Here is a 25,671-nt window from a genome sequence, read left to right on the forward strand (position 1 = left end):
GGGAAGAGTTGAGGCCAAATTAGTCCCAACTCGCAGTCTGCACTACTGCCCCACTTAGTGGTCAAAAAGGACACAATGCATGATGAGAAAACTTAGCCTTGAGTTTCACTGTATTTTTTTCTTTAACTGGAGTAAATGGGAATCCATAGATTTGAGGTGTTTATTTGTAAGATAAGAAAGGCAATTAAAGTGTCATCTTACATTAATCTTCTCTCTCGTATATATCTGACATTGACTTCTGACTTCCTGCTGATTAATGTTTGTAACTGTTGACCTAAACACCAGTTTATAAAATCACTTCTTTGTTTAAATGTTGTTGTCATATGGAGCTGCTGGTGGACAAGATTCTTTGATGGCAAAACAGAATATCAATGGCTATTACTATTGTTCTTCTGGAATTTATTAAAGTTTTTCATGATTCCGTACGTTTTTTGACACGCTTCTTCTCCTACAGTTTTTGTGCTACAGAAACCATTCAAGTATCAAAATGTGCAGCTTTTTAAGGACATTACTGCTTTCTTTTTTTCTATATTTTATACTTTTTGAAATATTAAGCTTTTTATGCAAAATTTTGTCCATTCATCCTTATGGGGATTTTTTCAAATTTCATTCAGCTATAACTTCAGCATACGTTCAGCTATTGAAACCATTCAGCTATTAAAACGTTCAGCTTGTTAAGCTCTTTCAGCCTTCTTTTCAGCTTTTCAGCTTTTCAACTTTTTCATAAATTCTGCTTTTTATGAAAAAAATTTAACATGGCCGCAAATGAGAAAAGCTTCAAATCCTCTTCAAAAATCCTCGACTTTCAACCTCTTCTTCTCTCTCATGCTTTGAGCTAGAGACACCATTCCAACTTTAAAAGAGTCACAAAACCTTGAACTACTGGGCTTGTATTCAGTTTTTAAAGATATTGTACGATTTTGGACTAATCACAGTTTTAGTTTGAAGAACTTTTAGCCCGTCTTCTGACTTTATAATGGGTGTGTATTGCGTGAGCTAGAGTGCGTGACATCATCAACTGCTGCACCCCAGAGTGTAGAGCAGCTCCAAAAGTGAGAAAAAAAAATCTCTTCAGCTTGATTTAGATCCAAAACCTTTCACTCAACATGGACAATGTATACATAGAAATGTAGGAAATCTTGTTGGCTTTCAGGTGATGGCCTCATTTCAGAGGTATGACTTACAGTTTTGGATGTTGAAGCTGTGGAGCAACAAGAAGTCACTAAGCCGCCCCATAAGCCACAATGTTAATTTTGAGCCTAAATTTCTGGAAGACAGCAGACGGTACCTGATTTGTCTCTTGCGTTTGTGCCCTCATTTCTCACTTTCCAGAAATAAAAAAGAAGATCATCGAGTTCGGCTATGTCTCCCCTCACTCACCATATAGATATTTTGGCCCTAACAGTTACGTTTTTTTGTAAAATCGCAGGGGTTTGGGAGGCATTTTCCCATTCATTCTTATGGGGACATTCTGTCTCTGCTACGTCTCCAGCGTGTGTATCTGTAGAATGCGTGTGTATTGCGTCAGCGAGAGCGAGTGACACAATCACTTGATTGGAGAGCAGCTGGAACACTGGAGAGAGAATTCTCTTCAGCTGGATTTGGATCCCACATCTTTTCCTTTACGTAGAAGATGCAGCCATTTTAAGCTCTCTCTGTTTTTAACTTTCCACCTTTTCTGACTTTTCTCACCTTTTAAAGCTCTTTCTTGCTTTAATTTTCCACCTTTTCAGTCTTTTTTCACCTTTTTAAGCTCTTTCTGCCCTCTCAATATACAACTTTTTGGCCTTGTGAGTCTTTTTTCACCATTTCAAGCTCTTTCAGGCTTATTGCTCTACAGCTTTTTGGCCTTTTCACATATTCATCTTTCTGCCTTCAACTCCTTAAAACATTCCGCTTTATGTTCAGCTATGGAACTGTTCAACTATCAACATGTTCAACATTTTAAGGTCTTTCGGCCTTTAACGTTGCAACTTTTCCAGCTTTTTGATTTTTTCAACTTTTCGGCAGGACGTTCATCAGATTTCCAAGAGCATTTCAGCCTTCAGCATTCACATTGTATTTTCGTAGGAAATACAAATTTTTCTAGTTCTCAGTTAGTTTTCATTACTCAATTAATGTTAGTCCCTCTTTATCAGAATATTTCACAGACTGTGTTGACTGTGCAAAAAAAATGAAATACCACTTGAGGGGCAAAATGTGTTCCCACCTCAAGAAAGACAATGTCCTTCATTTTACATACATTACTGTACAACTACGACATACTACAGAATAAAGCCATTTGAACAAGTAATTGAATTTTTCTTTCAAGTTTTATTTTTTTATTTAAAAAAAAAAAAGAAATTGTGTGGGAACCGGAGCACCCGGAGAAAACCCACACAGGCATAGGGAAGGCATGTTAAAGGGACATTCTGATGTAAGTTTAATCCATGGTCTAACACACCCTGACACCGAGTAAGACCCCCCCTCGAGAGATCAAGTTAGCGGACCGCTAGTTTATGGAGTTCAGCAACCTCAGAAATGACCGCATGATGACAGTACACTGCAGTGTACGCCTCCAACAAGAAACTGCCATCAAAAGGCCACAAATAATGCTCAGAACAGCACCAGACTTCAGCAACAGTACAAACAGGGTCCCAGCACATAGTTTGAGGCATCCAACCCCCGCTAGCTTAGCCGGATTGCTATTGTAAAGTCAACATAACTCACCACTCCCCGGCTGCAGCTTCCTGTTGTGGTGAAGCCCTGCGTGTCACTTACCAAGTGCAGTTAGAAACACTGCTGCACTTGGTAATCGACTCGTCGGGACTCCCCCACAACAAGGGGGAGTTGTGAATTGTGTTGACTTAACAGTAGCAATTCGGCTAAAACAGCTGAGGTTTGATGCCTCGAACTACGTGCTGAGACCCTATTTGTACTGTCGCTGAAGTTCGGTGCTGTTCTGAGCATCATTTGTGACTTTATGCTGGCAGTTTCTTGTTGGAGGCGTATACTGCAATGTATTGTTATTGTGCGGCCATTTCTGAGGTTGCTAAAACTACGTAAACTAGCGGTCTGCTAACTTGATCTCTCGACTTCAGGTCTTACTCGGTGTCACGATGTGTTAGACCATGGATTAAATTTACACCAGAATATCCCTTTAACTCCACACAGACAGCACACATGTAGCTTGTCTAAAAGACACAGTATGTGAAACAATTCTGATTAGCTCCTCGTACTAGGTCTGCAAGAGTGTGCTGCTGTTTGGAGGTAACACTGATGTGGTGCCAACCCATGCCCGACCACAGATGAGATGTGGTATCTACTGGCTGTCCACAGTAGAGATGTTCTTGATGTTGAGGTTCGATGGCGATTGTGACAGCTTGAGTTGTTGAAGCCATCTCACTTCTTCCACTTCTGTGGTTTCCTCAATCCTAGAAAGTGACGGACTCTTTTCCAGGAAGACTTTTTTGATTTGGCTGGGTGAGTCTCCTCGGAGACTTGAGTCACGTCTAGAAGTTCAAAGGCCGGGGCAGAAGCGATGGATTCCTGCTCACATGCCTTTTCTTCAGGGATTTTGGTCACCTCCAGAAGTTCGGGGGCCGAAACAATATCGATGGACTCTTGCTCGCGTGCCTTTTCCTCGGGAATTTTGGTCACCTCCAGAAGTTCGGGGGCTGAGGTAGTAACAATAGACTCCTGCTCGCACGGCTTCTCTTCTGGGATTTCAGCTTCCTTCAACGCCTTAAGCTCTGTTGAGAGGACAAGGCTGAGAGAGACCTGAGCAGTAAGCTGACTTTTCAGCTCCTCCAGTTGTCTCTCATAATATTCCTCCTTCTCCAGTGTCTTTTGCTTGAGATTGTTTATTTCCTCGGTCATGCTGTGACGGAGGTCGTTCTGCTCAGCCTTCAAGTTGGTAATAACCTGCAAGTCTCTCAACATTGTGTCCACGTGAGCCTTGACTTCTTTCTCAAGCTCCCGTTGCAGACTTTCAGCCTGCTGTCTCACAGTGATGACTTCAGATTCATACCCTTGGCTGATTTTTTCTATTTTGTCTTGGAGAGGGTTGTTCTTTTGCTGCTCCACCTGGAGTTCAGCAGTATACTTGTCCTGGCTGGATGCTTGTGCTATTTCCAGCTCGTTGTGTTGCTGTTGAAGGAGTTTTCTTTGCTGGGCTTCACCCTGAAGCTCGTGTCTGAGAGTCTCAACCTGGTGTCTGACTTCAGTGACATCAGTTTCATACCTAACATAAGAATGGATAAGATGAGATTAGTATAAGGATAAACACAGTACACTGTAACTGTTATATGTACGCACATAATATATGCAATATATACTACTTCACAGTAATTACTTCAGATTCATACCTTTGGCTGATTTTGTCCAGTTTGTCTTTGAGAATGTTGTTCTTCTGCTGCTCCACCTGGAGTTCAGCAGTATACTTGTCTTGGCTGGATGCTTGTGCTATTTCCAGCTCGTTGTGTTGTTGAAGGAGTTTTCTTTGCTGGGCTTCGCCCTGTAGCTTGTGTTTGAGCGTCTCAACCTGCTGTCTGACTTCAATGACATCAGTTTCATACCTAACATAAGAATAGATTAGATTAGTATAAGGATAAACATACTACACTGTAACTGTTATATGTACACATAATATATGCAATATATAATACGTACCTGACTTTAAGCTCATTGTAGGAGATACTGATCTGATCCAGTTCTTTCTGAAGAAGACTGTTCTTGTCCTTCTCCGCCTGGAGGTCAGCTTGATATTTCTCCTCATTGATTAAATGGGCAACCTTCAGCTCCTCGTAATCTTTATGAAGATCCTTCTTCTTCTTCTGCCTGGTGTTGTCTCTCACCTGAGTAGCTATCTTTGTGCTGCTGAGAGTTGCATCATCGCTGTACTTTCTCAGCCGCTCTAGCTCTCTGGTGGTCTCTTTCCCCCTGTTAATGTACATTTCTTTCAGGGTTTTCTGCTTTTTCAGCTGCTCTCTGGTTTCTTCGAGCTCTTGGATTAGTCTCTCCCGAGATATGTCTATGGGGCGCTCACTAGAGTTCTCCATTTCGTTCGGCTGGTACTGTTGTCACGTATAAACAAATACCGTCACCTTGTTCCTGACTTTCCTTTCTCACGATAACACGGATGTGTCTGCGTTCGATGAAAGATCAGACTGACAAAGTGCTGTCCTGCAAACCTGCCCTTTATATAGGCACGGAATGGAATGTTGCCGTGGAGGTTCTATTTGGCTTTGATCACCATGGACACACACACATGCACACACACACACGCACACACACACACGCACACACACACACACACACACACACACACACACACACACACACACACACACACACACACACACACACACACACACACACACACACACACACACACACACACAAGGTCAACAAATATAATGTCAAATACAAATAATGGTGTCTCAATGGTGTCAATGGTAATTGTGTTGTTGTTTTTTTTTTAACATCTCTGTACCCATCATGTTAATGCATGATTACTCATTATCCTCACCCACCACCATGAAAGGAGACACGTTACCACACCAGATAAAGGCCTTTAAACACAACAGTATACGTGGCACTGTTTCAAGACACAAATGTTGTTGACATAAAATACTTTTAAATAAAAGAAAATACTACAGACCAATTGCTATAGCTAGTATACTATCTAAAGTGTTAGAACGGATCTTGCTTTATAGGCTTTAAGAATATGCTTTAACTACTGACAACCAGTTTGGATTCAGAGCTAAGCAAGGCACTGATTTGTGTATTTATCAGAATCAGAATCAGAAATCCTTTAATGTCCAGCAGACGGGGAAATTTGTATGTCACAGCAGCGACATAATATTACAAAAACAGAAACAAATTACAATAACAGGAACAATAGCAAAAATAAGCAAAACAATTAAAAAGGGAAGAAATAGACATATACACATATTTACATGATGTAGTGCAAAATTAACAGCGGTTTTTGCTTTGTTTTTTTTTGTTTTTTTAACATAGGTTTTAAATACAGATAATAAATATGGAATAAATATGGGTGTTAAGGAAATTGACCAGATAGTGCAAAAACTGAAGTGACCACTTTAAAAGAACTTGTCTCTAACTATAAAAGGCACAATTCAACAATGTTTATGTGCTTTTTAGATGAGGCCAAAGCCTCTGACCGCATTAATCATGGCAAACTGTTTATTAAGCTGCAAGAGCGAAGGGTGCCCACATACTTAATAAGAATTCTGCATTATTGGTACTCAAACCAAAGTTAGATGGGGCAAAACAATATCGAACCCATTCCCTGTCACTAATGGGGTCAGACAAGGCGGAGTATTGTCACCTGTACTTTTCAACCTGTATATGGATGGTCTGTCTAGAGAATGAGAGGAGTGTAAGACTGGATGTATGGTGGGGAATCAACTTATTAACCATTTAATGTACGCTGACGATTTAATCATTATGTCACCATATAGTGCTGGCTTACAGCAACTGCTCAGAGTTCATACAAAGTTTGGTTTGGAGTTTGAAGTGTCATCATGATAGCCAGAACTAAGGAGGATCAGAAGCTCAAGTTTCCCTCCTTTTACTTGTCTGAGCAAGAGCTACATATTGAAACCAAAGTAAAACACTTAGGGCATATCATCAGGAATGATCTTAATGATGATGCAAAAATCTACATGTGTTTCCTCCAACAGCGCCACAGCCCAACGTTGCAGCTTTAATTACGTTTACACCAGAAGTTTTGTCTCTACTGTCTCTGTCTCTTAAAAGAGGAGAAAGAACGGTAGAGGCTTAAAGATACTGTACATGAGTCAGCAACTATTTACGAGAAAGATGTTCGACAGCATTCTGTTTGCTAGTAATGTCATAAACCTCGATGATATGAAGAGACTAACCTTGGCATCTCCGGCCTCCGATCAGCATGTAGCCCTTCTGGCACTCACAGTGGTACAAGCCCATGCTGTTGATGCAGCGGCCCCTCTGACAATCTGACGGCCTCTCACACTCATTGATATCTGAAGGGAAGGATATAGAAACAGTGTGTTGGAGTGTGACGCACCAGTTACTCCTGAATTTTACAGTTCGATTCTATCTATTGAGTTTACAGGTGATAAATAATTCCATATTGGTAATCCATGCCTTCACAGTGGAGGAAGGTGTGGGAGAGATTAAACGAAGCCACATCGCAGTGATGCAGTGACATGTTTTTACGGATATATAGTTTTATAGTTAGATAGTTTTTTGTTTGAACTCTTGCAGTTAGTAAGTTCAACTGCAACATTATTGAGTTTAGCACAGCAGGTTTTGACTTTACCTTGACATTTTGTGTTACTTAAGTAAAGATTCCTATTTTTTCCATAATTTCCACGGCATTTTCTTTGGGTTACCTGACACCGATACCAGTATTTTACATTAAACGGCACTACTACGGCATGTCATGTTTTCACAAGCGAGGTCTATTTATTATGGTGATGCAGCTGTGGTGAATGGTACATATAAAACTGCTTTAATAACTTATTTATTGAGGGTTCCTACAGCTTTACCATGTTTTTTTCAAGCATTTTCAAGCTTTTAAGGCAAATTCCATATTTTCTACATACATAAACTCAAAATGATTATTTCACGTATCCACACTGAATCCAATGTTACCGTGCTATAAACAACCAAGGGTACGTTTCATGATAGCACAGCACAGAAGGCTGAGAAATCGAAATATATACATTTCAAAATCCGTACGTAGATCTGGCTTCCTACTTAACCTGGCTGAGCCAATATGAAACAACGCAACATGAAAGTGGTGCATTTTGAAATTACATATTTCTTTTGAACATCACAGCAGGCTGATCAGTGACGTTTCACCGAAATAATGCAGAAGTTGAAACAAAAGGTCTTGGTGCAAAAACATATTTTCAGAAGTCCAACACTGATGAGGGGAGTGATTGTTCACTGTAATCGATGCTGTCCATTTTTCACAGTGAGATAACAGTCAGATAAGTGAGACAGGCGGAGAGATTTACAGTCAGATAACACTTGAAAGCCTTCAGTTTGGTGGTGATCCACAAAAATATACACACAGAAAAAACATATTTTTAAAAAGTAAATGAGCAATACATTTTGCTGTACAGCAGGGTTGTACTCACCATACCAGAATCCATTTCGGGCCTCGTGACCAGGCAAGCAAGGGATGCACTCATTTAACCCTAACCCTAACCCTTTACCTAACCCTTTTTCCAAGGCCTGTAATAATGGAAAACATAAATAAACACTCTGAAAAAAACAATGATTTTAATGATTTAATGACCAATCTCAAATATTAAAAAATCATGACGCAACACTTATCATTTAAAAAAAAACAAAACTCAGCAACTCATGCCAAAAATCGCACACCCTCCTTGGGAGGGAAGATGATGGTCTCTCTTATATTTTTGAGGAAGCAGCCTTTCCCAGCGGGGCAGATCTGACTGAAGGCCACTGAGAAGGAGGACAGGATTGAACTGTTACTTCATTGCACCTTCTTGGAATCTCACATGTTTCCAGTCACTAAAGTACAAGCAGCAGAGATCACTTTTATGGAAATCTAACACAACATAAACAGGATTAAAGAATGCATTGAAAAAAGTACCCTAAAAATAAAAAAAAAGTGATGAGTTATGAGTTATTAATCAAACTCATTCCCTTTACCCTCACTATGCTGTTGTTGTTGCAGAGGATAATAATGCTTGAGAGAATAACTGTTTGACATTTATGTACATAAAATCGTCCAAATAATATAAAAAGGTTTAACAGAAAGACATGACTTTGGTCCATAACTTTTTTCTCAAAGTAAAAAATAATATCCCTTTTTTGCAGGTTGATCTTAATGCCACATAGTGATTCAAACATATTTTCAGCATCAGTCCAGAAGAACTTTACATAGATACAATCATAAAATAAATGTACAATCATTTCTGTCTCAGTTTTACAGAATACACAGGAAGCAGAGAGATCAGGTCTGTATTTTTTTAAGAAAATGGTACGTTGGGTAAATTAGGTGTATCATTTTATAATGAACATCATTCACTTTATTGTTGCTCAAATATTTTTTTTTAATAGTAAATCCATACCAATTTCCAGTTAATTTCATCAAAAAGACCATTCCATTAACTTTTGGCACAAGAATTAATAGATCATTGCAACATATGTCTAAACAATTTATTATTGCATTTTTTATCTTTAATATTGATGCCATTCAACAGGATATCAGTCTTCAACATTGGTTGTTCATTGAATACATTTCTGTCTTGTAATAGTCTTAAGAAGCATGTTGGTATCGCATCAAACACTATACAATATTCTCGTGCCAGTATTGGAATACCGAAGGTCTTTAAAAATTCTGCGTATGAAAGTAATTGACTGTTCTTGTAGAGCAATTGTGATATGAACAGAATCTTGTTTCTTACCCAATTATCAAAAAAGATTGATTTATTTTTATATCTGATGTTTTTATTATTCCAAATTAAGTGTTTGTGGGGAGAGAAATTATGTTTGTATATAAGAAGCCACATAAAAGTGCCTGCCTGTGAAAATTAGATAGCTGAATTGGGAGTTTATGTATGTCAAAATCACATTTGAGAAGAAATTCTATACCACCTATTTTTTCAAAAATAAGATTGGGAAATAAGTACCGTAATTTATCTTTATTTTGGATGTAATGTTTAATCCAGTTCATTTTAAAAACTATGTTAGATGAATGAAAGTCCAGCATATTTAATCCTCCTTGACAGTCTGAATTACATAACACACTCTTGTTTAGTTAGTGAGACTTGTTTTTCCATAGAAAGTTGAATAAGGTAGTATCTATTTTTTCATTTTCACTTTCAGTTGAGTTGGGTACATCTAATACTTTTGCTGGATAAACAAGACGTGATAAACCTTCAGTTTTGGACAAAAGTACCCGCGTGATAAAACCCTCATGAGCCACATGTTAAATTTATTTTACATTTTTGGAATAAGGGGTTGCAAGTTTGACTCTGTTCTTTTTGTTGGCTTTTTACAATTTTTTTTTTATTCCTAAATATGTTACTTCCTCTTTAACAGGAATACCTTCAATTTCCGCTGAATGAATATTGCCATCTTTAAGGGGAAAAAGGGTGCACTTTTTGATATTTAGAGTTAGACCTGTCACTTTAGAGAACAGATTAAGACAATTTATGATTTTCTTAATCTGCATTTCGTCTTTTAAAAAGATAGCAGTATCATCAGCCAGCTGGCAGCATTTAATTTCTTTGCGTCTACGTATATTATGTCTATGTGCCGGGCTGTGTCTCTATGCAGCAGCTGCCTTCTTCTTCTTCTTCTTCTTCTTCTTCTTCTTCTTCTTCTTCTCTTTCTCTCTTATTCCTCTTCTTCTTCTCTAATTGAATTGCGGATCGCAAATCAATGTGTAAAGGTGCATGCCGCCACCTACTGTACCAGAGTTTGTAACCTCATGGGCTTCAGGTTACATTCTACAAGTAATGAGTAATACAAACTAGTAATACGAACTCCAAACTCCAACTCTGCCCAAGTTCACATATCCTACTACATAATTCATTCCACTCCTCAGCAAAATTTTCAGCATTTTCAGAAACTTCCCAGCATACTTCGATCTGTAAAGGGAGTCACAGAAACACCCATATCCTTTTACATCTGAGTCCAGTTGATTTAAATGTTATCAGAGACACTGATCAGTCTGTGCACAGTCTTCGGTTGTAGTTCATCAGGACACCACAGCCTGTTCTCTCTCTGGAACTCTCTGTGATGTCTGTTCATGAATCAACCTCCATTTTACATAAAGTATTGCGTAAATCAAATTAATATTAATTTGCTTCTTTTTATAATTCAACTGAGCAGAACTGTCACTCTCAAAGTCACTTAATGCATGGACTACATTAATAGTGAAACACAAGGGAAAGAGATATTGGACCTTAGTTCTTATATTTGATATATTAATGATATATATCAGATACTCACTCTTCACATCCCACTAGATACTTTAACAGGCTTATTTAGATTACTCCAGTGTCGATATAGATAACAATTATTTTTTGTGTGCTGTTTACAATATGAATGTGGGCTATTTAGTTTCCACACTGGCCGTACAGTCTGTCCTCTGTTAGCAGAACAGCCTACACCTTCAAAATCAGACATGCTGACTGTTGGTCAAACAAAAACAGTCAATATAAACTTCATTCAATATAAACTAAACAAGAGCAATGAATTAATCATCATTTGACTGTGAACATGTTGAAACTGAATTCAGAGAAAACACATATGGCTGGATTACAGTGCTAAAATAACAATAGAAACTATAAAAGAAAAAAAACAACAAAACAAACAAGACAAAAAAAAAAAAGGAATGCATTGAAAGTCATTTGAAGTTAGTTTAGCATGTGATCGCAGCGCTCCACCCTCTCAAGGCACCACAAATTAATCCTCCACTTGTGGGACACACTGTAATCTGGACAACATGACTTGTACAAACAGTGCGGTCACTCACCAGTCTTCACTGATGAACAGCATCTGTGCATGAAGCTGAACAGTGTTTACTGTGGTTTCTGGTAGAAGTTATAATAACACAAAGAAGCCACACAGTGGAGCTGTTCTTCAGGTAGCTGATGTCACCTGAGGGCTTTTCCGTTTACTCTACCATATTCACCACTTCACTGGCTCTACACAATTACGTTTTAACTGTAGCCAAATTTCCTGGCTGAGAAAAGTAAAGTGGACAGCAGGGAGAAGACTAAAGCATGTAAGATGTGACATTTCCAAAGCGGTCTGATCAGGCATGAGCAAAACTCTTGAGGGGCTTGAGATTAAGGGTCTAATCAAAGTAAAGTCAGATGGGGTTAGGCTTATATTAGCATACCCTTCAGGCTCTACAGGGATTTAGTTAGACTGATATCTTGTTGTCGGCTTGTGACGGAGCAAACAACACTCACTTTAAGTGGTCTGAATGTCAAACAAAATAATATGCAAACAACAAAATGTGTTAAATGAATTCAGTTTATGAATGTTACAGATGCTTGAAAGACCCCAAACAAAAGGAAAAACAGAAAAAATGCATGACTGGTTGACATCATTTTTTTTTTTTAATAAAATTATTATTATTTTTTTTTTTATCTCAACGGTGTCTTTGGTTTCCTAAATACTTGCAGCAGTCATTACAATAGATGTCAAACTTTCTTGGCTTGTAGCAAATATTCCCACTATATCCATTCCTAAGTGCATGACCTTTTTCTGTCTAGCTTACAGTCCACTTAGGTGCACATGTCAAATTATACAAAAACTTCAGGTTTCTCATATTTTACATCAACAAATAAACAGGGGTAGGACAGGGACCATTCTTACAGAAACTGTTGACCCATCAGTCAAACTGTACAATAACACAAAATAAGCAATGTGTGATTGCAAAACTCAAGTCAGATGGTGTGGATTCAGAATTAAACATGAAAGAATGTGTACTCAAATGGGAATGTAAGGGGGGGATACGGTAAAATACTGACTGGGCTGACGTGGATACCAGGAATACAATTTTTTCTAGTTTTCATTACTATTCTGATATTTTCATTGTGTGTGTAAGGGTAAAAAGCATTTAAAGCCGTCCAATTCATTAATAAATGCTCCTTAAATTCTTACAAAATGTGAACACTGTCTTTAGAGATGCAACTCCTATGTCAAGTATTATTTATTAGTCATTGTGATGGTTTTAACCCATATGAATCTTACCTGACGTCTGTGGAATTTGTATAAATACACAAAATCTTGAACATAACATGCTGAATGCTTCATTTAAAGTGTCTTTAAAGGTGCTTTTACTCAGAAAAAAATTGCTATACATCCATATTTGAAGAACAATAGAATATAAAATGTTTTCATGTAGGAGTCAGAAACCATCAGTAGAAACAGTAAATGAATAACTTCTCTGTTTTAATCATCAGTGTTACACCAAAAGAAGAAGAATATTCCTGTGCTCTGTGACCAATTATAAAACAAAACCTTCATTTTGTATGAAAGCTGCATGCTGTAATAAAATGAACTGTGTATGGGAAGTGTCATTTTCAGTACATATCAAACATGTTAACTGTATATATATCTTTAGGTGCTACAGCTAAGCTGCCTGATTATCATATTTCATGAAACGATTCTGAGGTAAAGTTTAGATAGCCTTTTGTTTCGAGCTTTCCCATTAGTGACAGTTCTGTGACTGAGAGACATTAATTTTCTAGTGAGCTGAATGTTAGAGTGGCTGACCTTGATGGGGTGAAAGCATGGAAAAAGTTGTGATAACACTGGCACTTTTACCCTGATATGTACACATATTATAAATTAAACCTATTGCAGTGAATGAAGGGCTGCATGATTTATTCTGTGGTGCTTCCAGACTTCACAATATCAAATCCTTAAATCCCTGATCTACACCTGTTCGAGGTGTTGGAACTGCTCATAAGTGGAACATTAACTGACGTCAAAAGATCTGCTATCCAAATAAATGCGACTCCTGCTGGAGAAGATGTCTGGATGCAACTGTGAAGGACAGTTGCTTAGCAACACTGCTGATGAGTGGAGGATGGCATTGAAACAGGCAAAGTGAAAAAGACAACAACTCACCATCTGTGAACTCATAGAAGCATACAGGTTACACACACACATCCGGCTGGGCAAAATGAACATGCTATGCTGTGAATTCTGACACAGACAAACTAGTTTGTGCCTATATGTGATGAGTGTCCTTTGACAGAATATTGTGGAAGCCAGTAATAAAGCTGAAATAATTAAATGCTTACAATTAAAACTGCTATGACTTTTTATTATGACACAAGTGTGCATAAGCGTTACCACTTGGAAATAAATGGATGAAAACTATTGCAGAATATTTTTACAATCTCGGTATAAACTGAGATGAGATAGGCTATTTTGCATTAGCCTGCCATAGGTGATGTCTTATAGCGAGCTGTGCCACCATATCATTTGGAAAAGTCTACATTGCCTCCATTTAAAGGACAAATTCTATGATTCCTTGTCTTTCCTACTGTTTAGACCATCATTAAAGCTCACTCTTGTTATTTGAAGTTGAGCAGTCCGTGTTAGTTTAGCCCACGTTAGCCTAGCATAAATAAGAGACCCACCAGTGACTTTGTGAAGAGGTTAATTTGGTGTTAAACATCTGTAATGGTGAACAAGTGTTGTCCTTCTCATTCCACAAAATGCACAACAGTGTTCAAAAATGTCTGACTGAAACTTTGGTTATCTTTTGTAAGAGATTTGTGAAGAATATGTTGCATGAGGCAGATCAGTCAATGGCTGCACAGCACAGCCCCAGGCATTGTTTCAAACTCATGTCACATGTAGTTTTTTGTACATGTGCTTGATATACAACAGGAGGCGTACATAAAACGCTTCCAATTAAAACTATGCCATGACTGTGTTTTTATTTTAACACAATGTTATAAAACTTGGGTCACCATTGATAAAAATGTGGTAGAATATTTTTACAACCTTGCTACAAAGTGAGATACCCTCATTTTGCATTAGCTTGTGATAATGTTTCAGCTAGCTCTGTCACCACTAAATAGTGAAAACTCTACATAGCCTACCTTTATACTTTATTGTGCCATGATTGCTATCATAAGAGATGTTGACGCCTTGATTAAAACTTATAAATAAGTTATTTGGGATGACTTTTGCCTCTGTTAGCCTAGCATTAATAAGTGACCCACCAGTGGTTTTGCAAAGAGGTTCATTTAAAAAAAAAAAAAAAAAGTTTTGTAATGGTGTAGCTAGTGTTGTTCTTAAGAGGCATTACAGCGTTCACAACAGTTTCATTGAAACTTTGTTGTCTTTTGGAAGAGATGTGTTGACGTGATGATGAAGGGAACCGTTAAAAGCAGGAGGCAGACCATTCCACAGTTGCTTAGCAGCAGCCGTTAGCCGTTAGCGTCGGTTAAAACAGTCACTGCCATGCATTGTTTCCGGGGAGTGCGTGCAGTTGTGGGGCCGTGGTGCTCTTGAACAGACCTCAGAGTTTCAGTCGCGGGTAAATTTCTACTCATACAGTGCAACGAGCTCCATGACTGTCTATGTAGCTCGGCGATTAACGCCTATTTACTTCGGCATATGTTTTACAAGTTTTCTCTCTGTTGTTCCTGAAAAGACAGCTTGTTTTGTAGCTACTCCGGCTAACGTTAGCATTTGATAGCCCCGGTCTGGATCTCGAGACAGGAGAGACAGAGGAGGGATGTCGCGCGGGTAAGTGTGGGGGGACATTAATGTCCGTAGATGTTAAAAAAAAGAAAAGAAAACACGTGCGTGTTTGTGTTGCGCTCAGGATGGAAACATCTCACGGGGTACTACTTTAAAAGGTAGTCATCGCCACAGCTGTGAATCAAGCAGTTGTCATGTTGTGTGTGAGTGAGATGGTGGTTCCCTCTCTCGTGTCCTTTTAAAAGCCGTTGTTCTGTTGTGTCACGGTAGGGAGCTGGAAAAGCTGGACCCTGCTGTATTTCAGAAGCAAGTGCACAAGCTGCACTTTAGGTAGGCATTTTCGAGTTCCGTACTGTCATGTCAGGTCACTTTCAGCAACCCTGAAATAATCATAACCGCCTCACTTCGCTTATATAAAAATGTTGTACTGTGAGCAGGGTCGTTGCATTTGCATGTACGCGCCGCTAGAGGCGGACTACTTTCTGAACTAACCGTCAATGTTTCCTTCAAGCGTGTGCACGGACCTGCTAGCTAAGTTAGCTAGCTTTTAGTTGCAGCCAAGTTGGCTTGTAAAGTTGTCTGTTTTTCTTTAATCACAGTAAGTTTGTCTTGAGAGTTGCCAAATGGACTGTTGAGATATGACAATTTAGATAAACGCCTTTATGTCGTGGTAACTTATTTGGTTTGCAGCAGCTTATGTTAGCTGCTAAACTAGCAACATTCATGCTTGTTGGGCAGGTTATCCGACAGGAAAGTAAACGCACATGGGCTTTAAACACAAGGAAGTGGTTACAAGTTAGCTAAATAATAATTTAAGGATATCTTGTTCTTATATCTCATATTGCATGGTTTGAAGGTCTTGGCCGTCCTGGTAACTTTCCTGTTCCTCTTGGCCATAACAATTTCCCACATATCTGCATCTTTGAAATTGCCACATTTAAAGTATCAAAAGTTTTGCTCTTTGTAAATGATGAACAACTTGTGATTAGATCTACCACTAAATCACCAATGGTGCTGAAATAGTGTTTCAGTCTTTGAATTACTTTAGATGTAGCATTTAAACAGGTGTGTTTGTTATTGTTGTAAGGAGATAGATAAATGTGAGGTTTTGACATTTTGACATTTGCAGCTGAGACTTTGTTACTACACCATCATTAATAATGACATTCAAAACTACGGCATAATTATTAGGTCCACAACAACCATACCATAATGTTCATATGCATGTAGATTTTGTGTACCACAATATCTAAATCTCACACAGTCTTTTCACTCTTAATCATCTCTCAATGTTGAAATCCAGTAATTTATGTTGTATCTTACATTTTGGTTATTTGTGTGGTTGCAGCATGGAAGAAGCAGGAGATAGTAATCCGTGCATGGACACAGACTCAGACACAGCTGAAAAGAAAGATGGCACCAGGTGTTCTGTCAAATGGACTCAGGAAGAGGTGAGTGAAAAGAAGTCTTTCAGGTTACTGTTGTCTGTACGAAATAAGTATGCTCATCTGACAGCATTATCTGGAGCAGCACACCATAATGTCCATAAAGTAGTGTATTATAGCTGTCAGTGACTGAAAAGTAATGCTGCATGCTAAAAAGAAGTACCAACTGAGGCAGAGGTGTAAACTAATGATTAAGACATTTTGAGATTTCCAATGATTGGTTGGTTTGCTAGGTAACGTAAAGTGATTTGTACTGTGTCTCTGAATCGATTTGTTGTTGTGTGCAGGATGACAATTTAAAAATCCTGGTCAATAGCGTTGGAAAAAAAGACTGGAAAACCATTGCCAGTTTTTTGCCAGTAAGTATTTGTATTGTGTCTATCGTGCTGTGTAACTTAAGATGTCTTAACGCTCCCCATGTTCAGTTATTTCATCTTAGGTAATAAAGGCATTTCTTATCACTGTGTCAGGGGCGTTCAGAATTGCAGTGTGTGCAACGTTGGAAAAAGCACCTGGATCCTGAATTAATCAAAGGCTACTGGTCTAAAGAGGAAGATGAAAAGGTGAAACATTAGATAGAACATCTGATAGAGACTTTTTTTTAAAGACAGTCTCTAGTTAATATTGTCCTATCTCAATTTGCACTTCTTTGTTTGCCAATGTCTTTGCCCTGACAGATAGTAGAGCTGGTTGGCAAGTACGGCACTGGACACTGGTCCTTGATTGCCAGGCACCTAAAGGGCAGGATGGGTAAACAGTGTCGTGAGCGTTGGCACAACCATCTTGATCCACTGGTCAAAAAGAGCTCCTGGACGAATGAAGAGGATATCATTATTTACAAAGCCCACTCCATTTTTGGAAACCGGTGGGCTGAGATTGCCAAGCTGCTTCCTGGAAGGTGAGTTGGCTGACATTAACCCTGGGGGTCACTGATTTGCTGAAATTTAAGTGAATCAAAAGCAGTCAAATACACTATGTGTTCTTTTATTTTTAAAATGAATGGGTGATTGTCTAAAATGTATCAGCCTGTTTTAAGCTAGAGATGATAATTGAATTTGTATTTTTCATTCCTCTTGCAGGACAGACAATGCTGTGAAAAATCACTGGAACAGCACCATCAGACGTAAAGCAGAATTGGGCTTGTTCAAGGATGAAGCTGACAGCATTTCCCTTGATATACAACAGTTTGTGGAAGGAGAGGTACAGCTCTTATTGAGTTTAACACAAACTGAAAAGATTCATTTTTTCTGCTTTCACAGATTTCCACAATTGCAACAACGGTTGTTTTTTGTTGTTGAAGGGATATACACACACACACAAAACAGTTTAGATATAGATTGTTTACTCATCATCATAAGGATGATGCAGGTAATATGCCTGATCAATACCATAAGATCAGAATGAAAGTGAAGATCTTTGGTGTTTTTTTTCCTCAATATTTTGCAGCAGAGACATTAATGTGCATTAACATTATTTGTCGTGTTACAGGTCGACTTCAAGTGTGATGTTGTATTAGACACTGAACCAGTAATTCCTAAAGTGGTAAGTTTGTCATAGAATAATTTCCTTTATGAATCTGCTGTCTTTTCTTTAAAACCTTTATCTCAGTAGAAACACTCAAATTTAACACAGATACATCTGTTAAATTAGAAGTGGTCTTAGATGGATGACAAAAGTAAATGTCTTCAATGCTTTTTAGAGTTTTTTTCCATGATGCGGTGAGCTACAGCTTGGTTTAACCCTTGTACCCTTGCTTTGCCACAGTTCAGGCTAGAGAAGGAGAAGAAACAGAAGGAGCCTGAGAGAGTCAAACAGAAGACATCCATTCAGCTTCCACAGACTTTGACATCCAAGAGAGAGATCTCCTCCCCGAGTCCCTCCTTGCCCCTCAGTTCGAGTTCCAGTCCCAACTCAAACTCAGGGGGTGCACCTGTAGCAGCACCGGTGGACCAGAAAAAGGTTGTCGATGCAGCACTGAGGATGCTTGCTGAGGACATGCTGCCACTCAGGTGACTTACAGTGTTACTGGCTGTTACAGTGTTAACGTTTGGTCAGTGACCGGAGGATTAACAAACTGGGGTATTTTAACAACTTTGGACAAAGGGCCAGGGTGCTTTCATGACTTTGCTGCTTGTGGAATATGTCATAACCATCCCACATCTATTCACTAGTCTGGATCACACCCACAAACCATTTGGAAATGTCATTGTATCTTTTCTTTGTTCCCCACAGTTTTGTTGAAGGCACAGGCTTCAGGTCATTCATGAGTACCATCAGCCCTGAATACAACAAGCTATCTCAACGAGTTATGGGGCTACAGCTCTATGATGATGTGGAGAGAAGCATCAAACCTCAGCTCATCCGTGACCTTAAAGCCTGCCTTGCCAAAACCAAAGATGGTAAGAGTGCCATTCATGTCACGTTAGACCTGTGGGCAGGTGATCCATCCCATCCCGTGGAGGAGCCCATTGTTGTCGTGCAGCTCCACTTTGTCAGTGATTCCTGGCAGATCCGCCGTCCCACTGTGGCGTTCCGTCACCTCAGCCACAAAAACCTCAGCACCACTGTGGCCAGCGAGCTTGAAGGTGTGCTGCTAAGCTACGGCATCTTTCCTCACAGCATTGGCTACATCCTCGTCAACCAAGCCAAAGAAGCCCTGGCTGGGAACAACTTGTTCTGTGACTACAAGATCATGTGCTCATCCAACAGAGGAGAACCAGATGGAGATGATATAGTGGCATTTCTGTCAGACCAGATGTCTGAAACAGAATCCCCCTTTTCAGAGATGCAGATTGGGACCAGGACCTCCTGTGTGGCCAACACACTGCAGCGTGTGATTAAGGAAGCGCTGAAGAACTCCAGGGTTGTGGAAAACCTGCTCTTGCAGGCCCACAACGTGGTGGCTTTCTTTAGGAGCAGTGCTTACTGGAGTGAGGTAGAGCAAAAAATGGCTAAAAACTTCATGCAACTGTATTGTGGACAGCATTACATTATTTTAGTAAAGGCACATGATAAGGATGGGTGATACCAAACTTCTTTTATTCGATATGATTTGAATACCTTTTGCCACAATTTGAAGAATACCTAATCATTTCTCATTGTTTAGGTTCTGATGAAGGAGTGGAACGTGTCCCTGTGCCCTTCCTCCAGTAGCTGTCGCTGGAACTCCATGATGGTATCTTTACGCCGCATGGTGCAGGAGTCCGCCTGGAGTGCAGTTATGACTGTCTTAGCTCAGGCTCGCATAGAGGCCACTGACACAGCCAGTGCACCGCCGCTAGTCATGGTCAAAAGGGAGCAAGTGATTGACATCCTGGGTCTCCTTGAATCGTTTGAGGAGGCCTTGCAGGTAAAAGAGAAAGTTAGGAAGAACTAAATTATGGATGTGGTTGATTAAGATATTACACACTGAATCGGCTGTTCTGAGCTGGGTACTTTGGATTACTGAAACAAAGCAAACAACAAAGATGAAGTTGCAGCATGAATATATTATGATAATAATGTGGTATTTTTAGTTGATTATGTGAGATCCTTTTCTTTTTACCTCATCTAACCCAGGTCCTGCAAGGAAATGGAGTGACCATCTCTATCATCATACCTTCCCTTGTTGGCCTTGATAAGACCTTGGAGAGCCTTGTCACTAACTACACTCACTTTAGCAAGGCCCTGCGTACAGGCCTTCACACACACTTCCAGTCCCTGATCCACCAGAAGGACATGGTCCTAGCTGCTATGCTTGACCCCAGGATCAAGCTTCAGGTACTGAGTTATGCCAGAATGATGGCTGGTTTGTTTTGTCTGTTGCATTAAATGGTGTCTTAGTGTCTCTATTGAGCTCTATGTTAAAGTACATCAAAGAAGTGGTTCCTTTACAAAGAGCAAAATGCACATCAAACTTAACCCACTTTCACAATCGGAACTCTCACCCTGGCTTGAACTTTTCTTTCCAGCCATTTTCTGATGCCAAACATGAGGACCAGACAGATGTCCTCACACCCCCATCGAAGCATGAAGCTCGCGCCATCTTGGAAGCTTCATTGAGAAGCATGGAGGCCTCAGCATCTCCCTCTGTAGAGGCAGATAAACACCAGACAAGTGCAGAGTTGACTAAGGACCAGAATGGTGAAGAGGAAAGCCAGGCCAGTATGCTGACGGAGACATCTTGTGGCAGCTCAGATGACAACAACTTGGACGGTGTTAACGGAAACGACCTCAAGCGCAAGTCCATCTTTAACTTTCTCCAGCCGCCTGCAAAGAATATGAAGACGTCTGAGGTTGATGTGTACCTGTCTGAGCCGTTGCATGAAAGCAACTCCAGTGTGGTTTACTGGAAATCTGCTTCTCGGTTCCCCCAGCTCCAGAGCATCGCCAAGAACCTGCTAGCAGTACCAGCCACCTCAGGGGGCTTCGACCGGCTGTGTCCAATGGCAGCCTGTATCGTAAGAGCCAAGAGGAACCGGCTGCCATCTCACACCACTGAGAGACTGCTTCTGTACAAAAACTCTTTAAAGGCAAAGACTGTTAAAAAGCCCAGTGGGGTTGCCAAACACTGATGGGTCAGGTGACAGTTGGTTCTGACTACTCTGTCCTCCATCCAGAACATACTCCACTCTTGCTTTTTCCTTCCTGTGACATTGCATTAAACAGAAACTCACCATCATTTACTATAAAATGCACTTTTAAACCCATTTGACACCCATCCCCATGACTTAACTTGATGACCCTCAGTGACATTTCATTGAACATTCGATTAAACTTAATGTGTTTAGCCCTATATCTACCTCGAGCTGCAAAGATTAATCAGTTAGTTTCTGTACTCCTCTATGACATTCAATTAAATATATTTGAGGACGAGACATTTGAGGAAGTCATCATGGGCTTTGGGAAACACTGATCTAAGATGTTCTACAAATATATTGAATATGAGCGCAATGGCAGCCACCATCAAAGTCACCTCAAATTGGGGATTTTTGGTTCAGATGACTGTTACTGTTTAGTGAGAGGCAGATTCGCTTTGCCCCTTCACACAAAACTGCTTATTGTTTTTGAGTATAAATACTTTAAATTCAAAGATTTAAAAATGTCAGCTGAAGTGTGAATTAAGATGAGTGGACAAATTGCTTAACAGATATTTTAAGTTTTTCTTTGTAGCTGCCACTAGCTTCTTCTTAGAAGGGAGCAGGAGAAAAAGAAGCAGTTGTGGTCAAAGTCCAACATTTTCTGACTGTGACTTGTACTAGTAGTGCTAAAAGTCTGTCTTAATGTCATATATAATATATACATATATATTTTTAAAAAATATGATCAAATCAGCAGTAAAAATGCGTAAACATCAGCCCATGTTTCTCTGAATGGACAGAGATTTTACTCTCAATGAAGTGTGTCACAGCGATAGTGGGTATTTAGTGCCTAAAGCAAAAACTGAAGTGACTGAATATGTAAAGCTTTGGAGTGTAATTTGTCTCCTTGTAATTTATTTGTTTTGTATGCTGTACACTTAAGTGCAGATGGACTGTGTGTTGGGTTGCTTAACAGTAAATAAAATAAGACTCTGCGCCTTTTCAGCTTTTTGTAAAAGCTGTGTTTACTTTATTAGTCCATAACAATTTGTTTATATTTTTAATTTTTACTGCTCAGTGATGCTTTACAGTTGATAAATCTCAAGAGCCTTGATGATTTATCAGCTCTTAAATTGATTTTTTTAATTAAAGAATAAAGCTATTTTTCTGTACAGTTTCCTATATCTGTGGCTCAGAGTTTTCATGTCAAATTTCTGACTATCTGGGTTAGAATGTATTAATATTTAGATCGGCTGGGAGCTGACTCTGTGAAGTGAGGAAGGATGGTCAGTTTAGTGTTAAGAGTAGTTTATCCTGAGTACCTCGACCAGAAAAGATAAGGAAGAATAAAAGCTAGTTGAAACGAAATGCATGAAGTCATGTTATAAATATTAAGAAAATGGTTTGGACATTGCTGTAATTCAAATGTTACAAATGTAACTTGGGTTTTCGGGCCCGATATTTTTATTTTTCAGTTGCGATCACTGATTGGCTGGAGGCACCTCCTACGTCAGACGAAAACAAATGCGTCAGCTTGTACTTCCGGAGTCACGACCCGTCGTCCACCATGTGCATGGTGGAAAAGTTGTCACGCAGCCGCCTTTATATACAACTTGAATGAGAAGACGAAACTCGCTTGTTGTTCAGAAGAGGAGACTTCGATAGGACGAGGAGGGTGTCAGGCCAGCTGTCACTTGTAAAAAGCCAAGCTAACGAGCCCGGTAGTTAGCTAAAGGCTGTCTGTCGCCATGGCTCTGTACTTAAAAGCCGCTGAGATCCTGGAGAAAGCCGAGATGAAGCAGGCCGCTCTAAAAACTCTGGTGTACGACAGCAAATTTGTGAACATCAAGCAGCTGTTCGCTCTGGTTTGTGAGACCCAGAAGTATTCCTCCGTCCTGCAGGAGATCATCGAGTCCACCAAGCTGCTCAAACAGACCAAGCTGAGGATGCACATGGCCATGGTGCTGGTGCACGACCTGGTGATCGGCCAGGGGCTCAAGTGCGGTGGCTCCTGGAAGACCATGATGATGAAGCACCGGCCCAGGCTGCAGGCGGCGCTGGCCCGCATGAAGGTGAAGCATAAGGTCAGTAAGAATGAAGACCTGCTCCCGGACCGCCTCAAAGTGCTCCCAAAGGGTCGGCTGCCCAGGTATGTGCGTGTCAACACCCTGAAGACAACTGTGGAGGATGTTGTGGACTACCTGAAGAGGGACGGCCTGACCTACCTGGGCAAGGCCTCCAGGCTGGATGACTTGACCCTGAAGGAGAAGCACTTTGTGAAAGACATACACCTGCCAGAGCTGCTGGTCCTCTCTCCTCAAACAGACTTCCATGACCACTTCATGTACAAGGCCGGTCACATCATTCTGCAGGACAAAGCCAGCTGCCTCCCCGCCTACCTCCTCAACCCACCACCTGGCAGCCATGTCATCGATGCCTGCGCCGCCCCAGGCAACAAAACGAGCCACCTGGCAGCCATCATGAAGAACAAGGGCAAGCTGTTCGCTTTTGATTTGGATGCCAAGCGTCTGGCCACCATGTCGACTCTCCTGCTCCGGGCCGGGGTCACCTGTCAGCAGCTGGCCAATCAGGACTTCCTGAAGGTGGATCCTGACAGCCCGCAGTATAAAGATGTCGAGTATATCCTGCTGGATCCATCCTGCAGTGGATCAGGTAGGCTAAGTTATCACTGATCACAAGGTTAGCCAGGTGTCTGGTCACCTGTCTGCTGCCTTTACAGGTATACCCCCTGTATACCTTGTCTCCTTGACATCCCTTAGAGCCCATGGAACATGTGACTGTAGTTCCATAGACATGTGATACATATGTCCTGTAATCATATAAGATCACGACCCATCTTGAGGAAGGACACTTACTAGAAGCTGTTTTGGTGCCTGGTTCACTCTGCATCACCCATCTTCACTAATTAACCTCACATGATTTTTACTGAATTGCAATAGTCCGAAAGTATCAGACTTTTTCTTGCACTTAAGTAAAAATCCTGACATTTTGTGTTCTGTTTTGTTGTACTTTATATAATGTCTATTATCTGTGTGGGGTTCAGGTATGGTGTGTCTTAGAGACGACACCTCCTCTGCTGACCAGGAGAAGACTCAGGCTCGCCTGGCATCCTTGGCCTCCTTCCAGCTGCGGTGCCTGAACCACGCCCTCAGGTTCCCTCGGCTGAAGCGCATCGTCTACTCCACCTGCTCTATCCACAGCCAGGAGAACGAGGAAGTCGTGGCTGCCTGTCTGCAGCAGAACCCCAACTTTAGGTAACATCAGTCAGTTTTCACAGATCACATTAAACCTGTTGATGTTTTTCTACCCGTCTGTCTTTGATCTGATTCTGAGTGAAACTCTGGACCAGTCTGATGATACAGAACCAGCCATCAGTCCCCGAGTGAACGGTTCACTTAAAGTGTTTGTGTTTCCTCCTGCAGGTTGGTTCCTCTGCTGTCTCAGTGGCCTGAACGAGGCCTGGAGCCGCTCACTCAGTGTCTGCGTGCCAGCACCAGCAAGACCCGCACACACGGCTTCTTCGTGGCTCTGCTGGAGAAACACAGTGAGGCTGGGAACACGAAGCAGGAGCCTGCTGCACAGATAAGGTAAAAAGTGAGGTGTTGTGTAAGTGATTTATATAAAGTGAAGCTTAAATTTGTCGCTGAATATATATTTCAGGCAAATGTAGTCTTTAAAAAAATGTTTTTTAAAGTCTTTAGCTTGAATTTAATTTGGAATTGAACTGTAATCACTTTATTGTTTTAACCTACAATTGAACATCACAAAACTCTGAGCACAAAGAGTTTCACCAGTTTTTTTTTAAACACTGTATTCTGGTTGACTTATGCCAACTGCTCTGTCACAGCGTCATTGAGGCGGCACCACGCAGCGAGGTGGAGGCGGCACCATGCAGCGAGGTGGAGGCGGCACCACGCAGCGAGGTGGAGGCGGCACCACGCAGCGAGGTGGAGGCGGCACCACGCAGCGAGGTGGAGGCGGCACCACGCAGCGAGGTGGAGGCGGCACCACGTAGCGAGGTGGAGGCGGCACCACACAGCGACGTGGAGGCGGCACCACACATCCCGTCCACCTGTGTAAAGAGACCTGCAGCCTCCGAAGAAGACGAGTCTGAAGCTTCAGAGGCGGATGAGAAACTGACACCAGCAGCAACAGAACAGGCCGACAGCACACCTGGCAAGAGGAAGAGGAAACGGAAGAGGAAGAAGAAGAAGAAGAACAAGAAGGCAGCAACAATGGAGTGATGAGAAATGAAAGTGGGACTGTTTACAGCTTGTTGTCTGGAGGGGATCTGTCATTTTGTAACCGAGACCTGTGGGGAATGTAAATGAAAAAAGTAAATATTTTTTACTGTATCACGTCTCTGTGCCTCATTATTATGAGCTGTTCTGCAAAGATTTTGGTTTATTTCTTACATTTTCAACAGCTTATAC

The 25,671-nt window shown here is 40.7% G+C and overlaps 3 protein-coding genes and 1 long non-coding RNA gene across 13 annotated transcripts; 2 read left to right on the top strand and 2 right to left on the bottom strand.

Moving 5' to 3' along the window:
- Positions 1 to 3,138: 3,138 nt before the first annotated feature.
- LOC119023014 (paramyosin-like) lies at positions 3,139 to 5,170 on the bottom strand. 2 transcript variants are annotated; one of them, XM_037104596.1, is made up of 3 exons: positions 4,651 to 5,169; positions 4,347 to 4,556; positions 3,139 to 4,222 (listed from the first exon to the last, which is right to left on the bottom strand). In XM_037104596.1, exons 1-3 carry the CDS (start codon positions 5,037 to 5,039, stop codon positions 3,382 to 3,384), a joined length of 1,440 nt encoding a protein of 479 aa, XP_036960491.1. In that variant the 5' UTR covers positions 5,040 to 5,169; the 3' UTR covers positions 3,139 to 3,381. The 2 variants fall into 2 exon arrangements, with proteins under 2 accessions (XP_036960491.1, XP_036960492.1); XM_037104597.1 differs by lacking the exon at positions 4,347 to 4,556 and having other exon boundaries at positions 4,651 to 5,170.
- Positions 5,171 to 5,972: 802 nt separating this feature from the next.
- On the bottom strand, positions 5,973 to 8,219 carry LOC119023288. Its single transcript, XR_005076223.1, has 2 exons — positions 8,133 to 8,219; positions 5,973 to 7,007 (listed from the first exon to the last, which is right to left on the bottom strand). It is a non-coding gene; the product is annotated as an uncharacterized LOC119023288 (long non-coding RNA).
- Positions 8,220 to 14,892: 6,673 nt separating this feature from the next.
- Positions 14,893 to 22,401, top strand: mybl2a (v-myb avian myeloblastosis viral oncogene homolog-like 2a). Of its 9 annotated transcripts, none has more exons than XM_037103690.1 (14): positions 14,893 to 15,046; positions 15,164 to 15,258; positions 15,484 to 15,543; positions 16,562 to 16,664; positions 16,946 to 17,017; positions 17,129 to 17,221; positions 17,336 to 17,556; positions 17,738 to 17,858; positions 18,147 to 18,200; positions 18,423 to 18,667; positions 18,891 to 19,593; positions 19,765 to 20,007; positions 20,217 to 20,417; positions 20,609 to 22,401. In XM_037103690.1, exons 2-14 carry the CDS (start codon positions 15,248 to 15,250, stop codon positions 21,209 to 21,211), a joined length of 2,730 nt encoding a protein of 909 aa, XP_036959585.1. In that variant the 5' UTR covers positions 14,893 to 15,046; positions 15,164 to 15,247; the 3' UTR covers positions 21,212 to 22,401. The 9 variants fall into 9 exon arrangements, with proteins under 9 accessions (XP_036959585.1, XP_036959588.1, XP_036959591.1 ...); XM_037103691.1 differs by having other exon boundaries at positions 14,926 to 15,046; positions 15,168 to 15,258; XM_037103693.1 differs by lacking the exon at positions 15,484 to 15,543 and having other exon boundaries at positions 14,894 to 15,046.
- A 342-nt stretch (positions 22,402 to 22,743) lies between these two features.
- On the top strand, positions 22,744 to 25,593 carry nsun5 (NOP2/Sun RNA methyltransferase 5). The gene is made up of 4 exons (XM_037103698.1): positions 22,744 to 23,890; positions 24,282 to 24,492; positions 24,661 to 24,825; positions 25,086 to 25,593. The coding sequence occupies exons 1-4, from the start codon at positions 22,966 to 22,968 to the stop codon at positions 25,480 to 25,482; spliced, it is 1,698 nt and encodes a 565-aa protein (XP_036959593.1). The 5' UTR covers positions 22,744 to 22,965; the 3' UTR covers positions 25,483 to 25,593.
- Positions 25,594 to 25,671: the final 78 nt, after the last annotated feature.

Source organism: Acanthopagrus latus, chromosome 7 (assembly GCF_904848185.1).
Source record: "Acanthopagrus latus isolate v.2019 chromosome 7, fAcaLat1.1, whole genome shotgun sequence".
In the NCBI taxonomy this organism is placed as follows: domain Eukaryota; kingdom Metazoa; phylum Chordata; class Actinopteri; order Spariformes; family Sparidae; genus Acanthopagrus; species Acanthopagrus latus.